Raw genomic sequence first — 19,534 nt, forward strand, 5'->3', positions numbered from 1 at the left:
GAGCCTGTCTTAGCTCCTTCTTAAAAGTCATGCAACTTTTCCTTTTTCAGATTTCACCATTTCGTCCTCTGCTCTGCCTTTGTCCTCTTCATCTTCCTCACCACCAGAGTCATCCTACACACCACCATCCTATGCTGTTTGGCTATACTCCCGCCTACCACTACTTTGCAGTCACTGATCTCCTTCAGATTACATCGTCTACACAAGATGTAGTCTACCTGTGTGCTCTACCTCCACTCTTATAGGTCACCCTATGTTCCTGCCTCTTCCTGAAGAAAGTATTCACTATAACCATTTCAATCCTTTTTGCAAAGTCAACCACCATCTCTGTCCTTCTGCATTCCTCTCCTGGATACCAAACCTGCCCATCACGTCCTCATCACCTCTGTTTCCTACACCAACATGTCCATTGAAGTCTGCACCAATGACAACTCTCTCACTTCTAGGTATGCTCTGCATCAGTTCACCAAAGTCCAACCAGAATTTCTCCTTCTCCTCCAGCTCACATCCTACCTGTGGAGCATACCCACTAACAGCATTGAACATCACTCCTTCGATTTCTAGCTTCGGACTCATCACTCTATCTGACACTCTTTAATTTTTTTTAAATTTTTTTAATTTTATATACTGGTTTGATCCCCGAAGGGAAATTAAGAAAGCACACTCTAGCTACTGATTACAAACGCATGCATACATATTTGTGAGTACAGGCCCCTGTATCACACACACACACAAAGGGGCCTGCAGGCATGCAGTGGAGGTAGAGTGGCAGGCAGCTCCTTCTTGGTGCGCCTCAAATGAGCAATTTGTAAAGGGGACGGCACCTTGCTCAAGGGTGCCTCGGCAGTGCTCCGGAGATGAGCTGACACCTCCCACTGTTAGCTCACCTCCGGGTATTTTTGGGGGGCGGGAGTGGGAATCGAACCGCCGATCTTAAATCATAGGACGACCCGCTCAATCGCCCGCTTTACCACTGAGCCACTGCCGCCCCATACCACTGCCGCCCCATACCACCAGAACATTACTAACAAACTCCTCCTTCAAGATAACTCCTACTCCATTCCTCTTCCTATCTACACCATGATAGAACAACTTGAACCCTGCTCATAAACTTCTAACCTTGCTACGTTTCCACCTGGTCTCATGGACACACAGTATGCCTACCTTCCTCCTCTGCATCATGTCAACCAACTCTCTACCTTTTCCTGTCATATTTCCAACATTCAATGCCCATACTCAGTCCTATGTACCAAGTGTTCCTCTTCTCTCTCTTCCTATGAACACACTTTCCTCCTCTCCTTCTTCGACTAATAGTAGTCCAATTTCCACCCTGTAGGTGAACAGCACTGATGGCCGTCGTTGTTAACCAGAGCCTCGGCTGATCCAGTATGGAAGTCATAGATTTGATTTGCATGTTTGATCTGGCAAAAGTTTTATGTCTGATGCCCTTCCCGTCACAACCCTCTGTATTTATCCGGGCTCGGGACCAGCACAATAAGACACTGCCTTGTGCCCTCTTGCAGCTACATTATTGTGTTACATCACCAATAACCTATTTTCACTGTGTTGTGCTAGTGTGTGATAGGTACATATTCAGTGCTTACTCTATGTCAATTTGGTATGTAATTCAAAAAGGGCTGCGGGAATTGTAATCATTATAAATTAATCATTGTTGCTCAATAACTTAAACTTTTTCTGACATCTATATTCTAATGCAAATGTCCTACAGTGAATCAAATCAGCTAATTGTTTTTACAGTAAATCATGCCCTAGTACGTCTATATTTCTGTCATAACACCAATTAAATAGCAGTTTCTATTACATAAATAATTTAAGGGCACATAGGATATAAGATGGTCTAATAAATCATTAAGATGTCCATGTCAATGATGAAAATAATCAGATCAGGCCGACTACATCCGGCCGAACTGAAAAAAAAAAAAAATCCCTGTCCATCATTTTCTGAATAAAGCTAAATAATCTTTGTATTGTCTTTTAATTGTTGGTTTTATCTACATTGAAGACTTCAGTGTCTTTATCTTAAGACTTTTAACAATGTTTTTTTAGGATATAGACCGATTATTAACAATTATTATTTCTCTTCCCATATTTGTCCCCTTCCCTTATGTCTGCTTTTCATCAGTGGGAAGAGATAAGTGGTGTAGATGAGAAGTACAAGCCAATCCGCACGTACCAGGTCTGCAACGTGATGGAGCCCACTCAGCAGAACAACTGGCTTCAGACGGGTTGGGTGGCACGTCGAGGTGGTCAGCGCATATTTGTGGAGCTCCAGTTCACATTACGTGATTGCAACAGTATCCCTGGCGTGGCAGGCACCTGTAAGGAGACCTTCAACCTCCTGTATGTGGAGTCGGACAGGGACCTTGGGGGTGTGACCAGAGAAGATCGTTACATCAAGATTGACACCATTGCTGCTGATGAAAGCTTTACTCAGGGTGACCTGGGTGAGAGGAAGATGAAGCTAAATACGGAAGTCCGGGAAATCGGACACCTCAACCGCAAGGGCTTCCACCTGGCTTTCCAGGATGTTGGTGCTTGTGTAGCCCTGGTGGCCGTGCGCGTCTACTACAAACGCTGTCTTGCAACAGTCCAGAACTTGGCAGTGTTCCCTGACACAGTAGCTGAGGCTGCCTTCGCCACGCTGGTAGAAGTCCGTGGCACCTGTGTCAACAATTCTGAGGTTGACATGGACAGTCCTCCCAGGATGCATTGCAGTGCCGAGGGGGAATGGCTGGTTCCTATTGGGAAGTGCAGCTGCAGCGCTGGCTATGAGGAAGGACACAGCAGCTGTGAAGGTAAGGAATGAGCAATCAGAGTGAGTTAGTAAAAAATAATTTAAAATGGAAGAAAAGGAACTTGTTGCGAATGCCAGAAAGAGAGGGAGGAATGTGGAACTTAAGAATTCAACTGTGAGTTATATCAATCCTTAAGCATTTACTCTGAGAGAAGGAAATGATAGATTATATGGATAATCATTTTGGATTTTTTTCTACCCTTAACATTTCCTTAAAACATTTCAAAATAGTATACCAGCAGATAATTTATGCCTGTTTCCAATGCAGTTCAAGAGTGCTGTAAAAGTCTATGTTGGTATGTTCAAGAGGGTGTTGTCTTGAACCATGATGGTGAAATGATATTTGAGTCAGGAGGCAAAACTCAACTTAGCAGTTGATCTCAGCTTCGTCCCTCACCTCTAGTCTTGAGCTCTGGGTGGTGATGAAAACTGGTGGTGGTTGGGGTGTCTAGTTAGGATACCTCCTTTGGAATTTCTTGTCCAACTGGGAAAGGACCTATTACAGACTGTTGGGATTATACTGTATGTCTCATCTGTCCTGGGAATGCCTTAGGTTCGTACAGAACAAAGTAGAAACAGTTGCTGAGGAGAGAAAAAGAACGCTTGTATACCCTATTTTGTCTCGTTTCCCTATGGCTTGACCCTGGGCAAGCCCATTCCTGCTTGTATCCATGGGAGGGTAGAGGCTGGACAGGTCAGCAGTTCATCTGTGAGGCAGCTCTGAGACGGGGAAAAGTCTAAATGGTTGCCTGTAACTTGGTAATATAGAGAGGAATCAAACAGAAAGCAATGTTCACAAGTGCTGACACAAAGAGTAGGATAAAGAGTAGACATTATTTCTAAAGAACACTATAGAAGCACAGAAAAGTCTTTCTCAATCTATTTCAATCCATACCTGCTTTTGTCAGCAATGACAATGACATCAGTACTTATTTCCTCCGGGATTATTAAAGTAAGTAAGTAAGTAAGTAAGTAAGTAAGTAAGTAAGTAGGTACTCAATGTAACAGTGACACTATCTTGTTTTTTGCGTACATCCAAAGACAGCTGTCACACATGTGAGACATTGCGTGTGATCCATAAGCCTGAACAGTCTTAGCAGCATGAGCACAATGACTCATGTACTCTTTGTGTTCATGAGATTGCTTATTTCCACACATAAGAGCCTATATTGCATGAACACACACATGCAGCGCACACAGTACAGACTCACTTACATGAAGCGTTTTTGGTGCAAAGTCATTGGCTAATGTGTTGCACCACAAACTGTTGCTCATACAGCAGCGGCAGTTTGATCGCTTTCACACCCCATCTTGCATTTTTTGTGCAATGCAGTGACTGTTTTCATTGTAATAAAGGGCTGATTTAGTTGGAGTGCTGTACTCTTTGTATTAATCGGTTATGAGTGATAAGCTGTTGTTAGAAATGAATTATTTCTGTTAATAATGTACAGTCGCATCATTTGATTATCCTGAGTACATTGTTTCATTCAATTTCTCTCAATTTAATCCTTTTTGTGTGAAAGTCTCAGTCATTTTTAATAATGGGCTATTAGCAGCATCATTGATTATTTTTGTGACATTCGACAATGATTGAGATATTACCACCGATGATGGTTTATAGATGATACAGGTTGTGGAAACGGCCACAGCTGTGAGGAATGACAGCTGGTTTGACTTTTTGAGAGAACAATTCAACACATGGCTCAGTTTGTAAGTTTGTTTCATGTTCTTTTCGTCTTTAAACTGACAGCTCTGCTGAAAGGCAGAACAGGCCACAGTTACTATGAAATGTTACTACTGTATACTGAAAAAGATTCATTTATGGCTAATGTGGGAGAGATTAATGCTTGTTCTTGTTTTCCAGCCTCCACAAATTAAACTAACTGCAGATGCATAGGCACATTTTTACAACACAAACAATGAATGTGTGTATTTTTGAATCTGTCCTTGACTTTACGTCTAAAGAGTTTTAAAAGGCAGATGTGTCATGATAGACTGAGATACCTGGAAACAAAGACAGAGGAAAATAGAAAGAACAAGGGAACAAATGCCTTTGTCCTTTTAACATTGGACAAATTTAATGAGGAGCCGCTACAGAATTAACAGCATGTTGGTGTCTCCCATGTGTTGCATCTCCTGACAATTTTCCCAGTTAACCTTATTTTCTGAAGAGGACGCTGATTATTTACCACTGTGAAGTGGTTATTCTTTGTGTGCATACACTTCAAACTAAGCAAGACTTGTAAAACTCACAAAAATTGTTAGCTTATATATTGTGGGCAGCTTCATTTTTGTTTTGTTTGACTGGATTGACAAAGTACTCCTGACAATTTCTGCTACTTGATTCAAAATAAAGGATATGATTTCTCAAAAAGATGAAAAATTTAAAAGATTGGACTTCTCTGATTATGAATTAATAGTTTATACTCCCCTTCTTACATCAACTGAAACAGAAATACAGCTTCAGCCCAGGTACTACTACTGTCTACAACATTGTATCACTACAATGGTACTACTGCAATGTAGAATACAGCAGTACTACAATGGTAATATAATAGTCTGGAGATCACATTAATATTACAGTGGTACTCCTACCGTCTAGAACACAGTGGTACTGCAATGGTAGTACCATGGTCAAAACGCAATAGTGTGCAATGGTATTACTAGGGTCTATAACTCATATAGCTATGAGCTTACTGAATGTTGGAGCTTCGTGTTCGCATTCATTGCTTTCATGTTAAATGAACATTAGGAATAAAAGCATCATTTGATGACCTAAAATATGTGAAGATACCAGTGTTTGACCTGCTTATGTAATTATGTAAAATTTAATGTTAACTGATAACAAAAGAAACCTGAACATCGCAAACAGAAGCCAATAACTCTGAGTTTTAGTCAGGAGAAAGAAAGCTGAGCGAAACTTATTTTACAGGAGGAAATCCAGGATGAGAGGCAGAACAGAATAAGCCAGACTTGTTGCCAAAGGAACAAGACGGACAAGGTTTGCGATGGTAGATGCAGTATTTTTGTTGCTCAACCCTGTGTTTATATTCCCTATATTAACGTATGCTGCCACTGCTGTACCTAATTTCTCACTTGAGCTGTAACGCTATAAATATGCAGCCCCAATGCCAGCATCTCCCACTGCACCAGAGCTATTGATCAACCGTAATGCTCTGCTAAACTACGCTAAAAAGAATTGCTCTGTTGCTACTCACACACACACACACGTATTGTAAACACACACACACACACACACACACACACACACACACACACACTAACACACACACACACACGCACGCACGCACGCACGTACACACACACAAACACACACACACACACACACATACACTCCACTGTACTTTTCATTCAGCAGACAGTCTCACTTGAGTCCAGGTCTGTCTGGAGCAAGGACATTGTTTCTGTGAGCTTGATGATCACAGGCAGAGTGACTATAGCGGTCACTCTATATCACAATCACACTAATGTTGCCATGATTGCAGTTTGTGTATTAGTTAAGGCGGTGAAATGTAATGAATGCAAAGCAACGGTTACACGACCTCTTAGTGTAGGTTTGTAACTACGTCTGATTTACCCCTGGGTCTGTTTGTGTTATTCTGTGAGTGCTCATGTACTAACTTTCTAAGTACAGGTCAATAATATTGAATAGCCAGTGAGTAGCTACTGATAAGGGCACAAGCAGATAGTGCTGTTCATTGAGAAGAGGATTATGCTACACACTGTGAAGCAGTGACTTCGGCATCTGTTGTCACCATGCTGCTTGTGTAACGTTTGTGCTCCTTTAATGCTGATACCAGCCTCATTTCACTTATAAATAGACTGACTTTTTTTAATGGTAGAATGTTTGTATTTACATGCTTCAAGTTGATATATGCTTATGTATACTATATTTTTTCCCTGCACTTTAAGATGCTTGTTCCGTATCAGTTTAATATTTATGCATTATGGAGGCAGCAAAAGGATTCATTTGTATTCCAGCACTCATGTATTTGTTTTCCAATTTTTTATTTTTTTAAAATTAATTTTTCATGCTCTGATCCAGAGTCAATTGCTAATGAGCAAAGATTTCAATTTGGACAGCAGCCACAACACGTGTGCTGAAAGCATTACTAAACTCTTTTTATGATACATGTATATACAGTACATGTTTTTCACTTAAGTTTTTTTTTCCAACGTTGAACCATCTTCAGGCTAATCAAGTCCATTACAATGATGCTTTAGGGGACTGAAAACCTTTGAAAATAAAAACATATTTTTTTTATTTTATTTTAAAACCTTGTTTCCTGACAGATATCTGACAGGAAATGAAGAGGTAGGTTGAGGAGTGGGCGCCCACTGCTCTAGTGATCTTATTCTGTATTGCCTATTTTGAAAAGTTACACTACCATCTACTGCCTTAGCATGTATGTTTACATGAATAACGCGAAGAAAAACTGTTTCCATGTTAATCAAAATTATTCTTTTGTATACAGACTGATCAATAAGATTGTGTGAAAAAAGGGAATGATTCACTTATTAATTGAGGAAACTGTTCTTTGCTGTTTTTTTCCAACATCAATTTAGTAAAAACAATGGGGAAAAAAGAAAAACACAGTATTCTTTGGCTTTTTCTCAATGTAGATTCAATTCAGTGAACCAAACCACAGGAAAAAAGCTATTTCAAAGTAAAGGGGGAAGATCCTGATGTCATAGTTTCATTCTTTTTGTCTTCACTCAGATTTCCATCAAGTCATGTCAAGCTCAAATATCACCAAAGACATCCAAAGACTTGAGGCGCCATTTCCTTGATATATGGAAGCATGTCAGTTGACTATGTTCAGATCCGTGTATAGTGATCATGCTAATTATTGATCCATGCCCATTTTATTCTAGACTACAGAAGGAAGCTCAGCTTCATGTGAGCTTCAGCTGTGCTTTGGAAAATTACAGATGGTGTGGACACCGCGGTATATCTGGATCGATAAAAAAACTTGATGGGATGATGATGAGACAGATGGTTGGAAGGTGATGGAAGTTGAAGGCCTGTAAACCACAAACCACATACCTATAGCTTAGTGCAGACAAGTTTGCCTAATGTTTAAAGAGATTAAGACATGACACTGATTGGTTAACTTTTGCACATCTCATCTGACTCATCAAGAGGCTTAAATCAAATTAAGAAATATATAAATAACATCACCAAACCTCTGCTGTTAAGTATTTCAGTGGAGTCCAGACAAATCCATCAGTGAAGCTTTGGATTAATAATTTCTTGGAAAAAAGTAACCAGATTTTTACATAATATTGAGTCAAACAAGGACATTATTCTCTATTTTTCTTTGGTCTGATGACTTTCCTCACTTTGTCTCTGAAAATTGAACCTGCATAAGAAGACTACATAACAATGAAATAAAGGGAGGGATCCTAGCACATTAAATGAATGAGAAACACATAATCCCCAGTTGCTCAGACGACTGGAAGACTGCGGAGGCACTTGACCAGCTTCAAGTTGTGAAGAGCAGTATAAGTGTGAAGGAGAATGTAATTGAAAATTAACATATACAACCAATGAGCTTCCTCCAGTGTAATAATGGTTTGGAAGTGAATTAAATAACAGAGAATCAGAAATGATATAGTGGAGAAGCATCCTTTAGCTCCCTGCTGGCACACTTCTCGGTTACACACCCGACGCTGTTGCTTCTATCCTGACCTTGCGTGTTTTTTATGAATTTTCACTGCGTGTAATTGCGGTGATGAGCAGATGCATGTTCTCTGTCTCATTATGAAACACCAGTGGCAGAAACAGACAAGGGAAAAAAATAATTATGTAATAATTCACCTTGTAAGTTCTGTGCTTCATGTTCATGTGTATTTGTCTGTTTGTCTCACACTCATGAGCTCCATCCTGTTCTAATTAAGGCAGTGTGCTCTTTCTATATAATTACTGAGTGTGGTGCATGCCTTCAGCAGATTCCCTTATTATCTCTGTTGTTTGCTTCACCACAATCCGGCTCCAGGCCCATGCTGCTCTCCTTTCGTCTGTAATTTACTGCACACCTTCCCTTTCCTTCCCTCTCTCCCCCTCATGTCTTTACGTACCGCACCCTTTTACCTCCTCCCCTTCCACCCTCTTTAATTTTCCCTCTAATATGCTGCTTCTGTCATTCCACACCTCCCTTCTGTGCACCCTGTGTGGACCATGCGACAGGGTGAGGTGGTGTGAGTGAGGTTATCAGTTTGAAATCTGCTGGAGAGACTCATCTGATGTGTGTGTGTGTGGTCGCAAGAGCGACAGACGGTGTGTGTGTGTGTGTGTGTGTGTGTGTGTGTGTGTGTGTATGTGTGTGTGCCCGCGCGCTTCCATGCAGTGGTGAGGTCTAATATTGTGGCACCAGTGCCCAATCATATGTTTCTGAAGGCACTCCCTCTGTTTCACTCATCTCCCCCTCTGTCTGTTGTCACTTCTTATAATGCCCTCTCTATTTCTTTTGTTGTGTGCCTCAGACAGTAGTGCTGTCATATTTTCTTCATTGACTTTTATGTTGTTGTGCTCTGCTTTCTCCCTTGTTTCCCTCCAATTGATTTGTACCTTTCTAAAAAAAAATTAAATAAATGCCTCCCTCTCAAAGCTGCTATGTCTTCCCATCGCCGTGTTCCCTTGCAAGTGCCAGACTCTCCTTTCTTCTTTCTTTAAACACGCTTTTTTTTTTTTTTCCAACCCATTTCTTTTTACCAGCTCACCCTGGCTCCATTCCATCCCTGCCCATCTGGTCCTCCCCCTCCCTCCGTCCTTTTACATCTTTCATCTTTCTTCTCTCTTCTGCTATGTCACCAGCCACCGTTAGTCATTTCTCTCTTCAGCTTTCATGGTAAATAATTCACTTTGTCCTGGGAGAGAAACAAATGTGTTCTTTTGAGAACACCATCTGACGTATTTATTTAATCGGCCTGTCAAACGAGAACCGGGCAAAAGGAATGAAGGCACACTCAGACCAACAAACATTTGCACACAATGACATAATTGTACACAGATTCCCATATAGATGGAAAAGTGCCTATATGTGTGATAAGTTTCAGACAGACCATTAAAATGATTTGATGGTCTTGAAAGCAACAGCTAGAGGGAGGCCAAACATTTACGATTAATGTAATTTATTCTTCCTTCCTTTTTTCACTGGGAGTGTTGCAAAAAAGAAAGGAGAGAGGCAAATGACAAAGTAAAACAGGAAAAAATCTGTAAATATAAAAGTACACAGAGGTGCAGAAATAATTGAACTGAATACATTAAATATGAGGTGCAAAAGCTGAGAATGAATTCAAATGCATACAATGGTGGTGTAGCTCATGTGAGAGTGAGTGAGAAGAAAGAAAGGAGGAGAAAGAAATTAGTGTTGGTTGACGGGGTTTCGAGGTTGGAAGCAAAAAAACAGAAGTTAAGAGATTAAGACTGATATGGGGGAGAGGAAAAACGTGCAGGTCATGAGGGATAATGATAATTAGAAGTGACGAGAAAAAGAAAGTTAAACAGGAATAGCAAAAAGTTACTCCCGTTCTCCTCTGCCTTTTCTAACCACTTTCCATACTCCACACCAGTCTCATGAATTAAATACAGCCGACATGAATGCATCAAAGTTGGAAAAGGTTGGCATTCAGCTTAATCACATTATCTCAACATGACAGCCTCGTTTCTCTCTGCCTCACTCGTGACCACTGAGCTGAATCAAACATTCATTTAAGGAGAGAAATATCATGCAAGAAGAACTCTTTAATACAAATAAATGACAGGTGATGTTAGTAAGGTAACAAAATGAGAGTGAAAAGACAAATAAGCCAGATTTGTTCCTGCCCTCACAAGTATATTGTCTTTGTTCTCCCCCTTTTTATTCCAATGCTATATTTTCCATGCACTTTGCACATAAATAACAATTTTCATACAAGGGTGTTTAGAATACCACTCAATGAAGGAGCTGAGATAAGTTGCTCTCATTTTAGTTGCTCATGCTTAAATCATTAAAGGTTAAAGCATAAAATGGGAAGCGAACACAGTGATAAATGTAATGTTTGCTGTAGAGACCCGATGCTATCCTGCAGCAAATAGAAATGATAGGAAGCTGTGACAGTAAAATATAAATCAAAATGGGACAGTGAAGAAAGAATAACAACTCAGCCAACAGATACATCTCCAAGGAGACAAATCTAACCGGTGTGAGACGGATGTTATTTCCACATGAAGGTATTATGCGTTATTTTCATAAACAGTTCAAATTCAGTCAATGCAGCTCCAAGTTTGAAAGTTATCTGAAAGTAAATTTACTGTTCAAAAAACTGTATCACCACAAAGCTGGAAATGAAGGGAACATCCATGTTAGAGCTTATTTAGTGTAAAGGATCAATGGTAGCAGATGCTTTCATGGATATGCATTTGTGTATCTACACATTCGACCAGTTTTCCAGAGATTACTGCTAATTTTAACTCATGTAATGTGAAGCCACTTGATTGCTGCCTCCCATTGTTCACTTTTCTGATGGGTGAAAACACTCGCTGATATGATGTAAGGTTGAGTGAAGACAAGCTGCATCTTAGCCTGAAGACAATTGTGATTATGTCAGACTGCGTAATTCTTTGTGTCCTGAAGTGGCGTATCTGAGACTTGTCACAGCACACATGCAAGCGTGTCACGTGGGGACCGGGTTCCGAAAACTTTTCTTCTCCCAGGCTTCAGGGAGGGCTGACTGGAAATAAAACATCAAATCTTTGCTCAGATATACGCATATGCAAGCAGCATGTCCACCGTTCGTGTGCGTCCCTCCTTCTCCGTTAAGTATTTATCATTGGTGAAAAGGCTCCGTTGAGAAATTGCTCTTTCCATTCCTATTCAACCTCCACTAATAACTTACCAACTGTTCAAAATTGATGTTGGATATGTCTATAGAGCTGCCTGCTCCCTTTTAACCTCTGCAAAATGTACTTATTCCATCAAAATGGTCAGAAGAGGACAAGTGCATATACAGTACGCACCCTAGTCAGGATTTGGCCTTGCTGTGGTTCGTGCTGAAGCAGAGATTATTTTTAGTTTGCATTTCTCATTCTGGTCATATGAGTGAAATGAAAAAGAGGTTTTTAATGTACTGAACAGATGCCTGGTATATCCACAATTAGACTTGCGGATGACATTTATTCATACAATCCAATCCAATTGGTCTCATTAGTTCATTTGTTCACTTCCCATGAATCACAAGGACATGTGAGGTTTGTCAAAGTAAAATGAGTCAAAATGTCACATAATAAAAAAATCGTTGGAAGGGATCTCAAAAAGCAGCTTCAAGGACATCTCTTTAGTTCGGAAACCTGGTGCTGTGTTCTAAAATAAAAGTGTTTTCATTTACAATACAGATATTCATTTTCTTTCCCCGTACAACATATATAATAATAATGATTGAGTGGAAGGGATGTTTGTTTCAGTTTTCTTCTATTAGGAATAAAGGTTGCTCATCACAAACTTTATTGTGTAGTTTTAAAGTGCTGTTTGTGTGTTTGCTATTACTCTGATGTCACTGCAGCTTGTTGTTGCTCTTTTGGGAATGTGTGAGCTGTGTGCTCTGTAGTCACAGCCTCTACTGAAGGGCCTACCATGAGGACTGAGTACCCTTCCCCCGACGCCAGAAGGAATCTGGCACGCCGGCTTGTACCAGCTTGGTCCCCCCCCACCTCAGTTTGTTCTCGTCTCTTGTGAAATAATGGCCTACGTTCATAGGCATCCACTAATCTCACATGTGCTTACACGTAAATGCATGTTTATGCATGTAAATGCATGCTGGGAATTTTTGGATATTTACATGTCCACACACTCTTGAATACACGAAAAACAAGCACTTCTAGATATACGTGCTCATTCATGGCCTCATTCCATCTCTCTCACCGGCTGATCTGCGATATTTGTCCAAAACCCACTCCATCTGTTTCTGTCCTCATCCAACCCGCACACACACACGCACACACACACACACACACACACACACACACACACACACACACACACACACACACACACACACACACACACACACACACACACACACACACACACACATAATTTCCCCATTGTGTGGATGAATAAAGGTGGATTATTATTATTATTATTATTATTATTATTATTATTATTATTATTATTATTATTATTATTATTATTACACACACACACACATTGTTTTGATGTATAATAAGGCATATCTCCATGAACACCTGCAGTCCTCATATTGATTAGACAACCCATAATCCCTTTGAATACATTAACTCATTAACACTTAGGAACACAGACGCTCACACATCACTGAACAGAAACATGGGAACTTAAATCTGGACATACACTCTGGCTCGGTCGTGTTTCATATTCCAAGAGAGTTGTGGTGGATTTGCTGTACACGCTATTTGAATAATCATTAAATGCTCTCTTTACACATGTGGACGTGAGTATTGGTTTTTCTCTCTGTGGTGCTTTCCTTTTGTCTCCCTCTCTCTTGCATGCACACACTGACAGTGGGCAGCAGTGTGAAGTGATTGGTGTCCTGAGGCGAGTGTTATGGGTGGGTTATGGGACATTTCCACTGTGCAGTGGAATAGAGGTCTCCTGCAGAGACTGTGGTCCGATTGCACACTGAGAGATCTGGGGGGGTGGGGGGTGGGGGTAAGATGAGCAGAGAGAGAGAGAGAGAGAGAGAGAGAGAGAAAGAGACAGAGATGGGGGGGGGTTATTGCACGGATATGTACATGGACAGAGGCATGTCTCAGAACTCAGCCTCATTCAAACTTGTTCTTAAGCAAAAATGAACCTAGAGTTAATATTTTATTCCAGCAGTTCTCGCGGGCCAAAGATGCTAAAAATACTTTTATTTGCCTTTGTAAAGTTCTTATTATTATTTTTTATAACAGATTATTTACCTCTTATGATGTTCAGTGAAAATTACTGGAAGATTAGTGAAGTTGAAACTATGAAAAAACACAAATGTTAGAGGCTGGAATCCAGTGTTGTGTTGTGTTGTGTTGTGACTCTCGTATCAAACACACGTTCAAAGAGAAAGATGTGCTCCACTTGTGGGTTTTTTGACAAACAGGCACCTCAGCCAATCACAAGTCAGCTTTTGTTGGTTGGTTGTCACAACTCTTAGTTGTGATTCTGTGTCCCTGTGTGTTGTGCTGCTCACCATCCATAACAATGTAAATCAACTGTTGAATTAGTTATTTTCCTTCACTATCATCCATCACATAGGACACGCTGAGAGGGCGGCAAGCGGAACACTGAGAGTTGAAGCAGCGCAGCGAACCATCGCTGTTTGCACAGATTGAAAAATCAGACATGGGAAGAGCATGAGTTCACACAGGCACACACACACACACACACACACACACACACACACACACACACACACACACACACACACACACACACACACACAGTCACATGCATACGGTTGTATATATGTAGAACATCTTGCATTTGGAACCGTTGGCTAACCTGTTCATGCAAAACGTACACATGCACACGCAAGCTGTATGTTAGCTTTATCCCTATGCTGTTTTGTTTTGTTTGTGCACAAGTTTATGATGCATACATAATACCTGGAAGGAATTATGCAAACACACATGCATGTTTGCCGACAAAGATGCTCAGTTTCTTCTCATTACAGATGGAAAAATGTACACGCCTGTAAGCATGGTTGAATACTCACGTTTTCCCTTTTGTTTGCCTCTATTGTGTGTCTTTGCGTTGATGTGTTGACACGGCACTGAAAAAATATACAAACAGCAAACCAAAGCTGTGCATGTCATGTGGTTTTAACTGGCCCTGCCGGCGTGATGGATAGAGTATTTATGAAGCCTCTTCCTGTGCTCTGGATCAAGGACTGCATGCATCATCTGGTCAAAATGAAAGATGGACAGGTGGATAAAGGGATGACAGAAGCAAAAATGGAGGACGAGAGGAAAACAATGGATGGCTTGAGGGAAGGAGGAGATGATGCAATGGTGGGATTTAGAGATAGAAAAAGTGAAGAGGAGGGTGGAGAATGTGAGGGGCAGGGGCTGTCCGCTTGGTGGGAAGGTCACAGTCAGCAGAGTAGGTTCGGAATCCTGCTGAGACGGAGACATGGAGCACACACACAGACACACACTTGCGCTCCCACATCATCCGTCACACATTGACAAGCAGTAGTTACCTTTTCAACATTTTTACAAGAGACGAACGGGGACATGAGGTGTCAGCTCATAAAGCACGGCTGTGATGGATATTTATCGTCTTACCAATTAACGTGACGGCTCCTACCTACCTAATGCATGCATGTGCTTCTCCACTAACACCCACACACATGCAGACCCACTCCCTCACTGTTTTTATCTGTGCCTCCTTGTCTCATCACATCTTGCCAGTGCCATCTATTCTGTGTTGTCTCATCCACATTTGGCGTGAGGATAAATCTCATCCAAGTTTATGTGGCAACAGCTTTAAGCCAGATAGAGGTAGGCAGAGCAGTCAGTGAGCCATTAGATGAAAAGACAGATGGGCAGAGGAAGGACAGACGGCAAAAACAAGCAGAAGACCTGCTAAATAGGAAGAAGAATAAGCAGACGGGGATGTTAAGACAGAAAGATGCACATTTGCTTATTGTTAGATGGAAAGGCAAGCATTTTGCATGACAGGTTGTCAGCTGAACACACAATGGAAACATGTCAGAGTTTTGGTTACATATTCATGTCTGAAAGTAGAGTTGCTGGAAAGCACAAGCTAAAATAATTGGTAGGGATGAAGCTCCAACAGTGGAGCCAAAGTATTTATTTCTTGTACGATGTCGGTGGATTAAACATAGCAAGGGTGGACTCGGACTGGGGTGTCGTGACGACATGTTCAGCATTTGTCAATTTGGAAACAGTCAAACAGAAAGGCTTGCCACTACGTAAATGGTACGATAATGGATAGTTTATAATGATAGCTATTTTACCTTCTGCTTTTAAGCCTGGGATATTTTTTATACTCAGCTAATCTCCAAATTATTGAACAAAATGTATTCTCTAGAGTGTTTCACACTACACTTGTAGGGCCAAGTCTGAAAACCTACATATGTAACAGTACTGACTTCCCTGCCACCAGCATCAGATTTCCCAGCCAAAAGGCTGTCTGTGTGTGTGTGTGTGTGTGTGTGTGTGTGTGCGTGTGTGTGTGTGTGTGTGTGTGTGTGTGTGTGTGTGTGTGTGTGTGTGTGTGTGTGTGTGTGTGTGTGTGTGTGTGTGTGTGAGAGTGTGTGTGAGTCCGGCTCAAATCCCATTTTGGCAGGCAGCGACAAAAGGCACAGCTTCCTCTTGATTCTCTGAACAGCGTACCTGCCAGCTGTAGAATTACAGTTTCCTTTTCTCATAAAAGGCCGAGGCTCTGTATGTAGTATCTGTTAGTGAGCCGGTCAGGGAGACCTGCACAAGGCTGTGTCAGATCTGTAAGTGGCAATAAATGGACTGAAGGCTCCCACTTTCTCCCTTTTATATTTCCTCCATCCTCCAGGTACCCATATGCTCTTGGATGAAATTGACACAGGAGCAGAAACCCAAAGGAATCGGCCGCATTGCTGTCATAAAAAAAAGAGAGCACTGGCATTTATTACGATTTTGTAAAAATGTATGCATAAATATATGGTTGTGCAGTAAGATAAATAGACTTTGTCATTTTGTTAAGCTTCTTGAACTGATTGTCCCCTTATGTCTTTTACATTTTTTACATCCCGCGTCAAAGCAGTGATGTATTGTGATTGTCAGTGTTTCGTTAGTCAACCAAATATCTTCGCAACCGTTGCAGATAGAAAGATGAAACAGAAAGCAGATTACTCTGGCGGCAAAGGGGATGAAAATGAGATGATGACCTTGACTTTGAGAAATCTAGATCAAGGTCAAATTTCTACTTTTATAGACTCAAGAACCTGATAAGATAGAAAAACGAGGGAGAAGGCCAGTGTAAGACCATAGATCAAAGCTAGTGCTTTGATCCAGCTATGCACTAGCTTTGATCTATGGTCAAAGCTAGTCCATAGCCTTGACGTTACCTGAACGGTCAAAGCCATGCACTTGTCAGGTACTACTTTCAGGGTACCCTGATCTACCCTTCGTGGGATGTTGCAGTCTCTGACTGCCTTGGTTCTTGATTTATACTGAAGTGATTGTGCTCCAGAATTTTCAGAATGAAAGAGGATTTCATTGGAATTAAGGAGACATATGCCTCTGTAATAAAAATCACTTTAAGCAAGCCTCATGTGATAGAGCCATTAATGAAAGATTCTGTCAAGCCTCTAAATCTGATGTGTTAATTTTAAAGACATTGACTGCTGCTACAGGAATTACTCACAGCAGATGCCTTTCACTGAGCCTGGCAAACTGCCCTGACTGTCATGGAGGTGATGTCCTCTATGAGGATAGGACAAATTGACCTGGCCCTGTGGGCTGCCTGAGGGGACACCACTGAATGTTCCCATACCATCGTCAGTAGCTGTTATCTGCAGGAAAACTCTGTGGCAGGACATCTTACTTAACCTAACCTCCATCAACGCAGGGAAAACACACTGAAGCATAATTTACTTTGGAAAAAAGCAACAGTGTCCAGCATTTGGCTTATTTCCATACAAATCAGTGAGCATCCGCTATTTACTTTCTGTTTCATTCACAGAAAAAAAACAACTATTTTGGTCTCATTAGAAAATAAAATAGTGTTATGAGACAGAGCAAGGAGCAAGTTTTGGACTTTAGGAAACAACCAAGAAACAATGTTTTTATATGTTTTCATTAAATCCAACTCAATGGAATCAAATTAAAGAGTATTTCACACCAAACTGTACTATAACTGTCTTCATTCTTGCTTTTGCTGTATTTAGTCTTTTTACAATAATGCTCCATATAGATTTTGATGCTGGGTGCTGAAAAAAGCCTCTCAGCGTATAATTGACACCACACCACATGGTTCTTTCCATGAACTTGCCTTAAACCTTCACACAATCTTCAAGGAGTGCAGCGAACTACACTCACAGTATTATGGTGTCCTTGGTCGTGACTGAACTTTAACTAGTGGCTTTGGTAATTCAGTTGAAAGCATGTCCTATTTAGGAAATATGTCTCGAAGCGCAGACAGCTTTAGTGTCATGGTTATACTGTATGCATTTGCGTATGTCTTGAGGGAGTCGTGTTAGCGGCGGGTCTGCTCTGACCTCCCCTCCATCTGTGTAGTTTGTGCTATAGTTCCCCAGAGGCCCTTACACACTCTTATGGAACATCAGAAGCCTCCACCTGTAAACACTAGCATCAATAATCTCTCTCTCTCTCTCTCTCTCTCTCTCTCTCTCTCTCTCTCTCTCTCTCTCTCTCTCTCTCTCTCTCTCTCTCTCTCTCTCTCTCTCTCTCTCTCTCTCTCTCTCTCTCTCTCTCTCTCTCTCTCTCTCTCTCTCTCTCTCTCTCTCTCTCTCTCTCTTTCTCTCTCTCTCTCTCTCTCTCTCTCTTCCCCCCCCTCCTCACCCCTCACTGGCTGACTGTTGTTTATGTGCCTGTAAAATTCAATTAGGCTGCAGGGGAGCGAGCTGGCCTGCATTACTGCCTGCCAGGGTGACATTTCATTTGCAATGAATCATGGGCCAGAGGAGGACCTGGCCAGTGAGCAAAACAATGCTTCTTTTCCTATCTGTACTCGTCTTCTCCTTCATCCTCCTCTGTACTTTTTCCACTTACACTTTCTCCCCTAGCTCTAGTGCATAAAACCTTATTCCTCTTTTGTTTTTCACTTTCAGAGCTCTTTACGGTCTGCTGTCCATGATGATGAACACTTTATTTTCTCAGTGACTGATTGTCTGTTTATTTTTCTGCTCAAGTTGTATTACTTGTGACCTGGTCTTTCATACTTTCTTTCTCTTCCTCTCTTCTGTAGCTCTATCTCACAAGACAAGTTTCAGTTTCAAATCAATGAGTCCTCTGTCTGCGTTTCTTCTTTGCTCCTCTCCTTATTCAATTTCTCTTCTTCACTTCTACCTGCCACATTTTGATTGAGGCCAAGACCTCAATAGGACCTCAGGCCTGTTTCAGTGCCAACCAAAACTCCTCAAACAACAACAACAGCAACAACAACAAGTTTCATTAGAGTATGTCACACGTCACTCTGCACCCCCAAAAAAATGGTATCAGGATGCAAAGGTTTAGATGTGGTCCTTTGTTGCGGAACATTAAAAAGAATTGTACATTAGATTTTCTAAGGGCAGTAGTTCAAGAGCTTATAAGTCAAACAATAATTGGTGTAGAGAGGTTCGGCTAAACCAGTGAGAGAATGAGTGTGCTGGCTGCTTTATTGTGGCAAGGATTAAAAACTACATACCTGAGATCCCAGTGATGGTTCTTTAATGATTAATCTGCTCTTTGTCTAATTAAAGTGTTGTGAACAGGAGAATGAATGGGGCGGTGTTAAAAGAAAATGTGCAATAATGCTCTAAATTAATGCATGAACCGCCTCTCTGATTACACAGCGAAGGGATTCCACATAAATCAAAGATAAACTGTGGATAATTCTGTGCAACGGCATCCACACAAAGGGGGTATTAGTGTCACCCTTGGAAGCGTGCTCCTGAAAACACAACGCTCTTGTGAGGTTGATTTCAATCCGTCAGAAACAGGCTCGCACGTCATTTTGGGTCCTGGTCTGTAAATCA

General features: G+C 41.2%; 1 protein-coding gene across 1 annotated transcript in view; it reads left to right on the top strand.

Annotated features, from left to right (window-relative positions):
- Positions 1–19,534, top strand: part of LOC137607339 (ephrin type-A receptor 7) — a 152,763-nt gene that overhangs the window by 37,114 nt on the left and 96,115 nt on the right. Inside the window, exon 3 of the mRNA XM_068333031.1 lies at positions 2,144–2,816. Coding sequence (XP_068189132.1) covers positions 2,144–2,816 — 673 coding nt within the window. The remainder of the gene's footprint in view (positions 1–2,143; positions 2,817–19,534) is intronic.

This window comes from Antennarius striatus, chromosome 14 (assembly GCF_040054535.1).
Source record: "Antennarius striatus isolate MH-2024 chromosome 14, ASM4005453v1, whole genome shotgun sequence".
Classification (NCBI taxonomy): Eukaryota; Metazoa; Chordata; class Actinopteri; order Lophiiformes; family Antennariidae; genus Antennarius; species Antennarius striatus.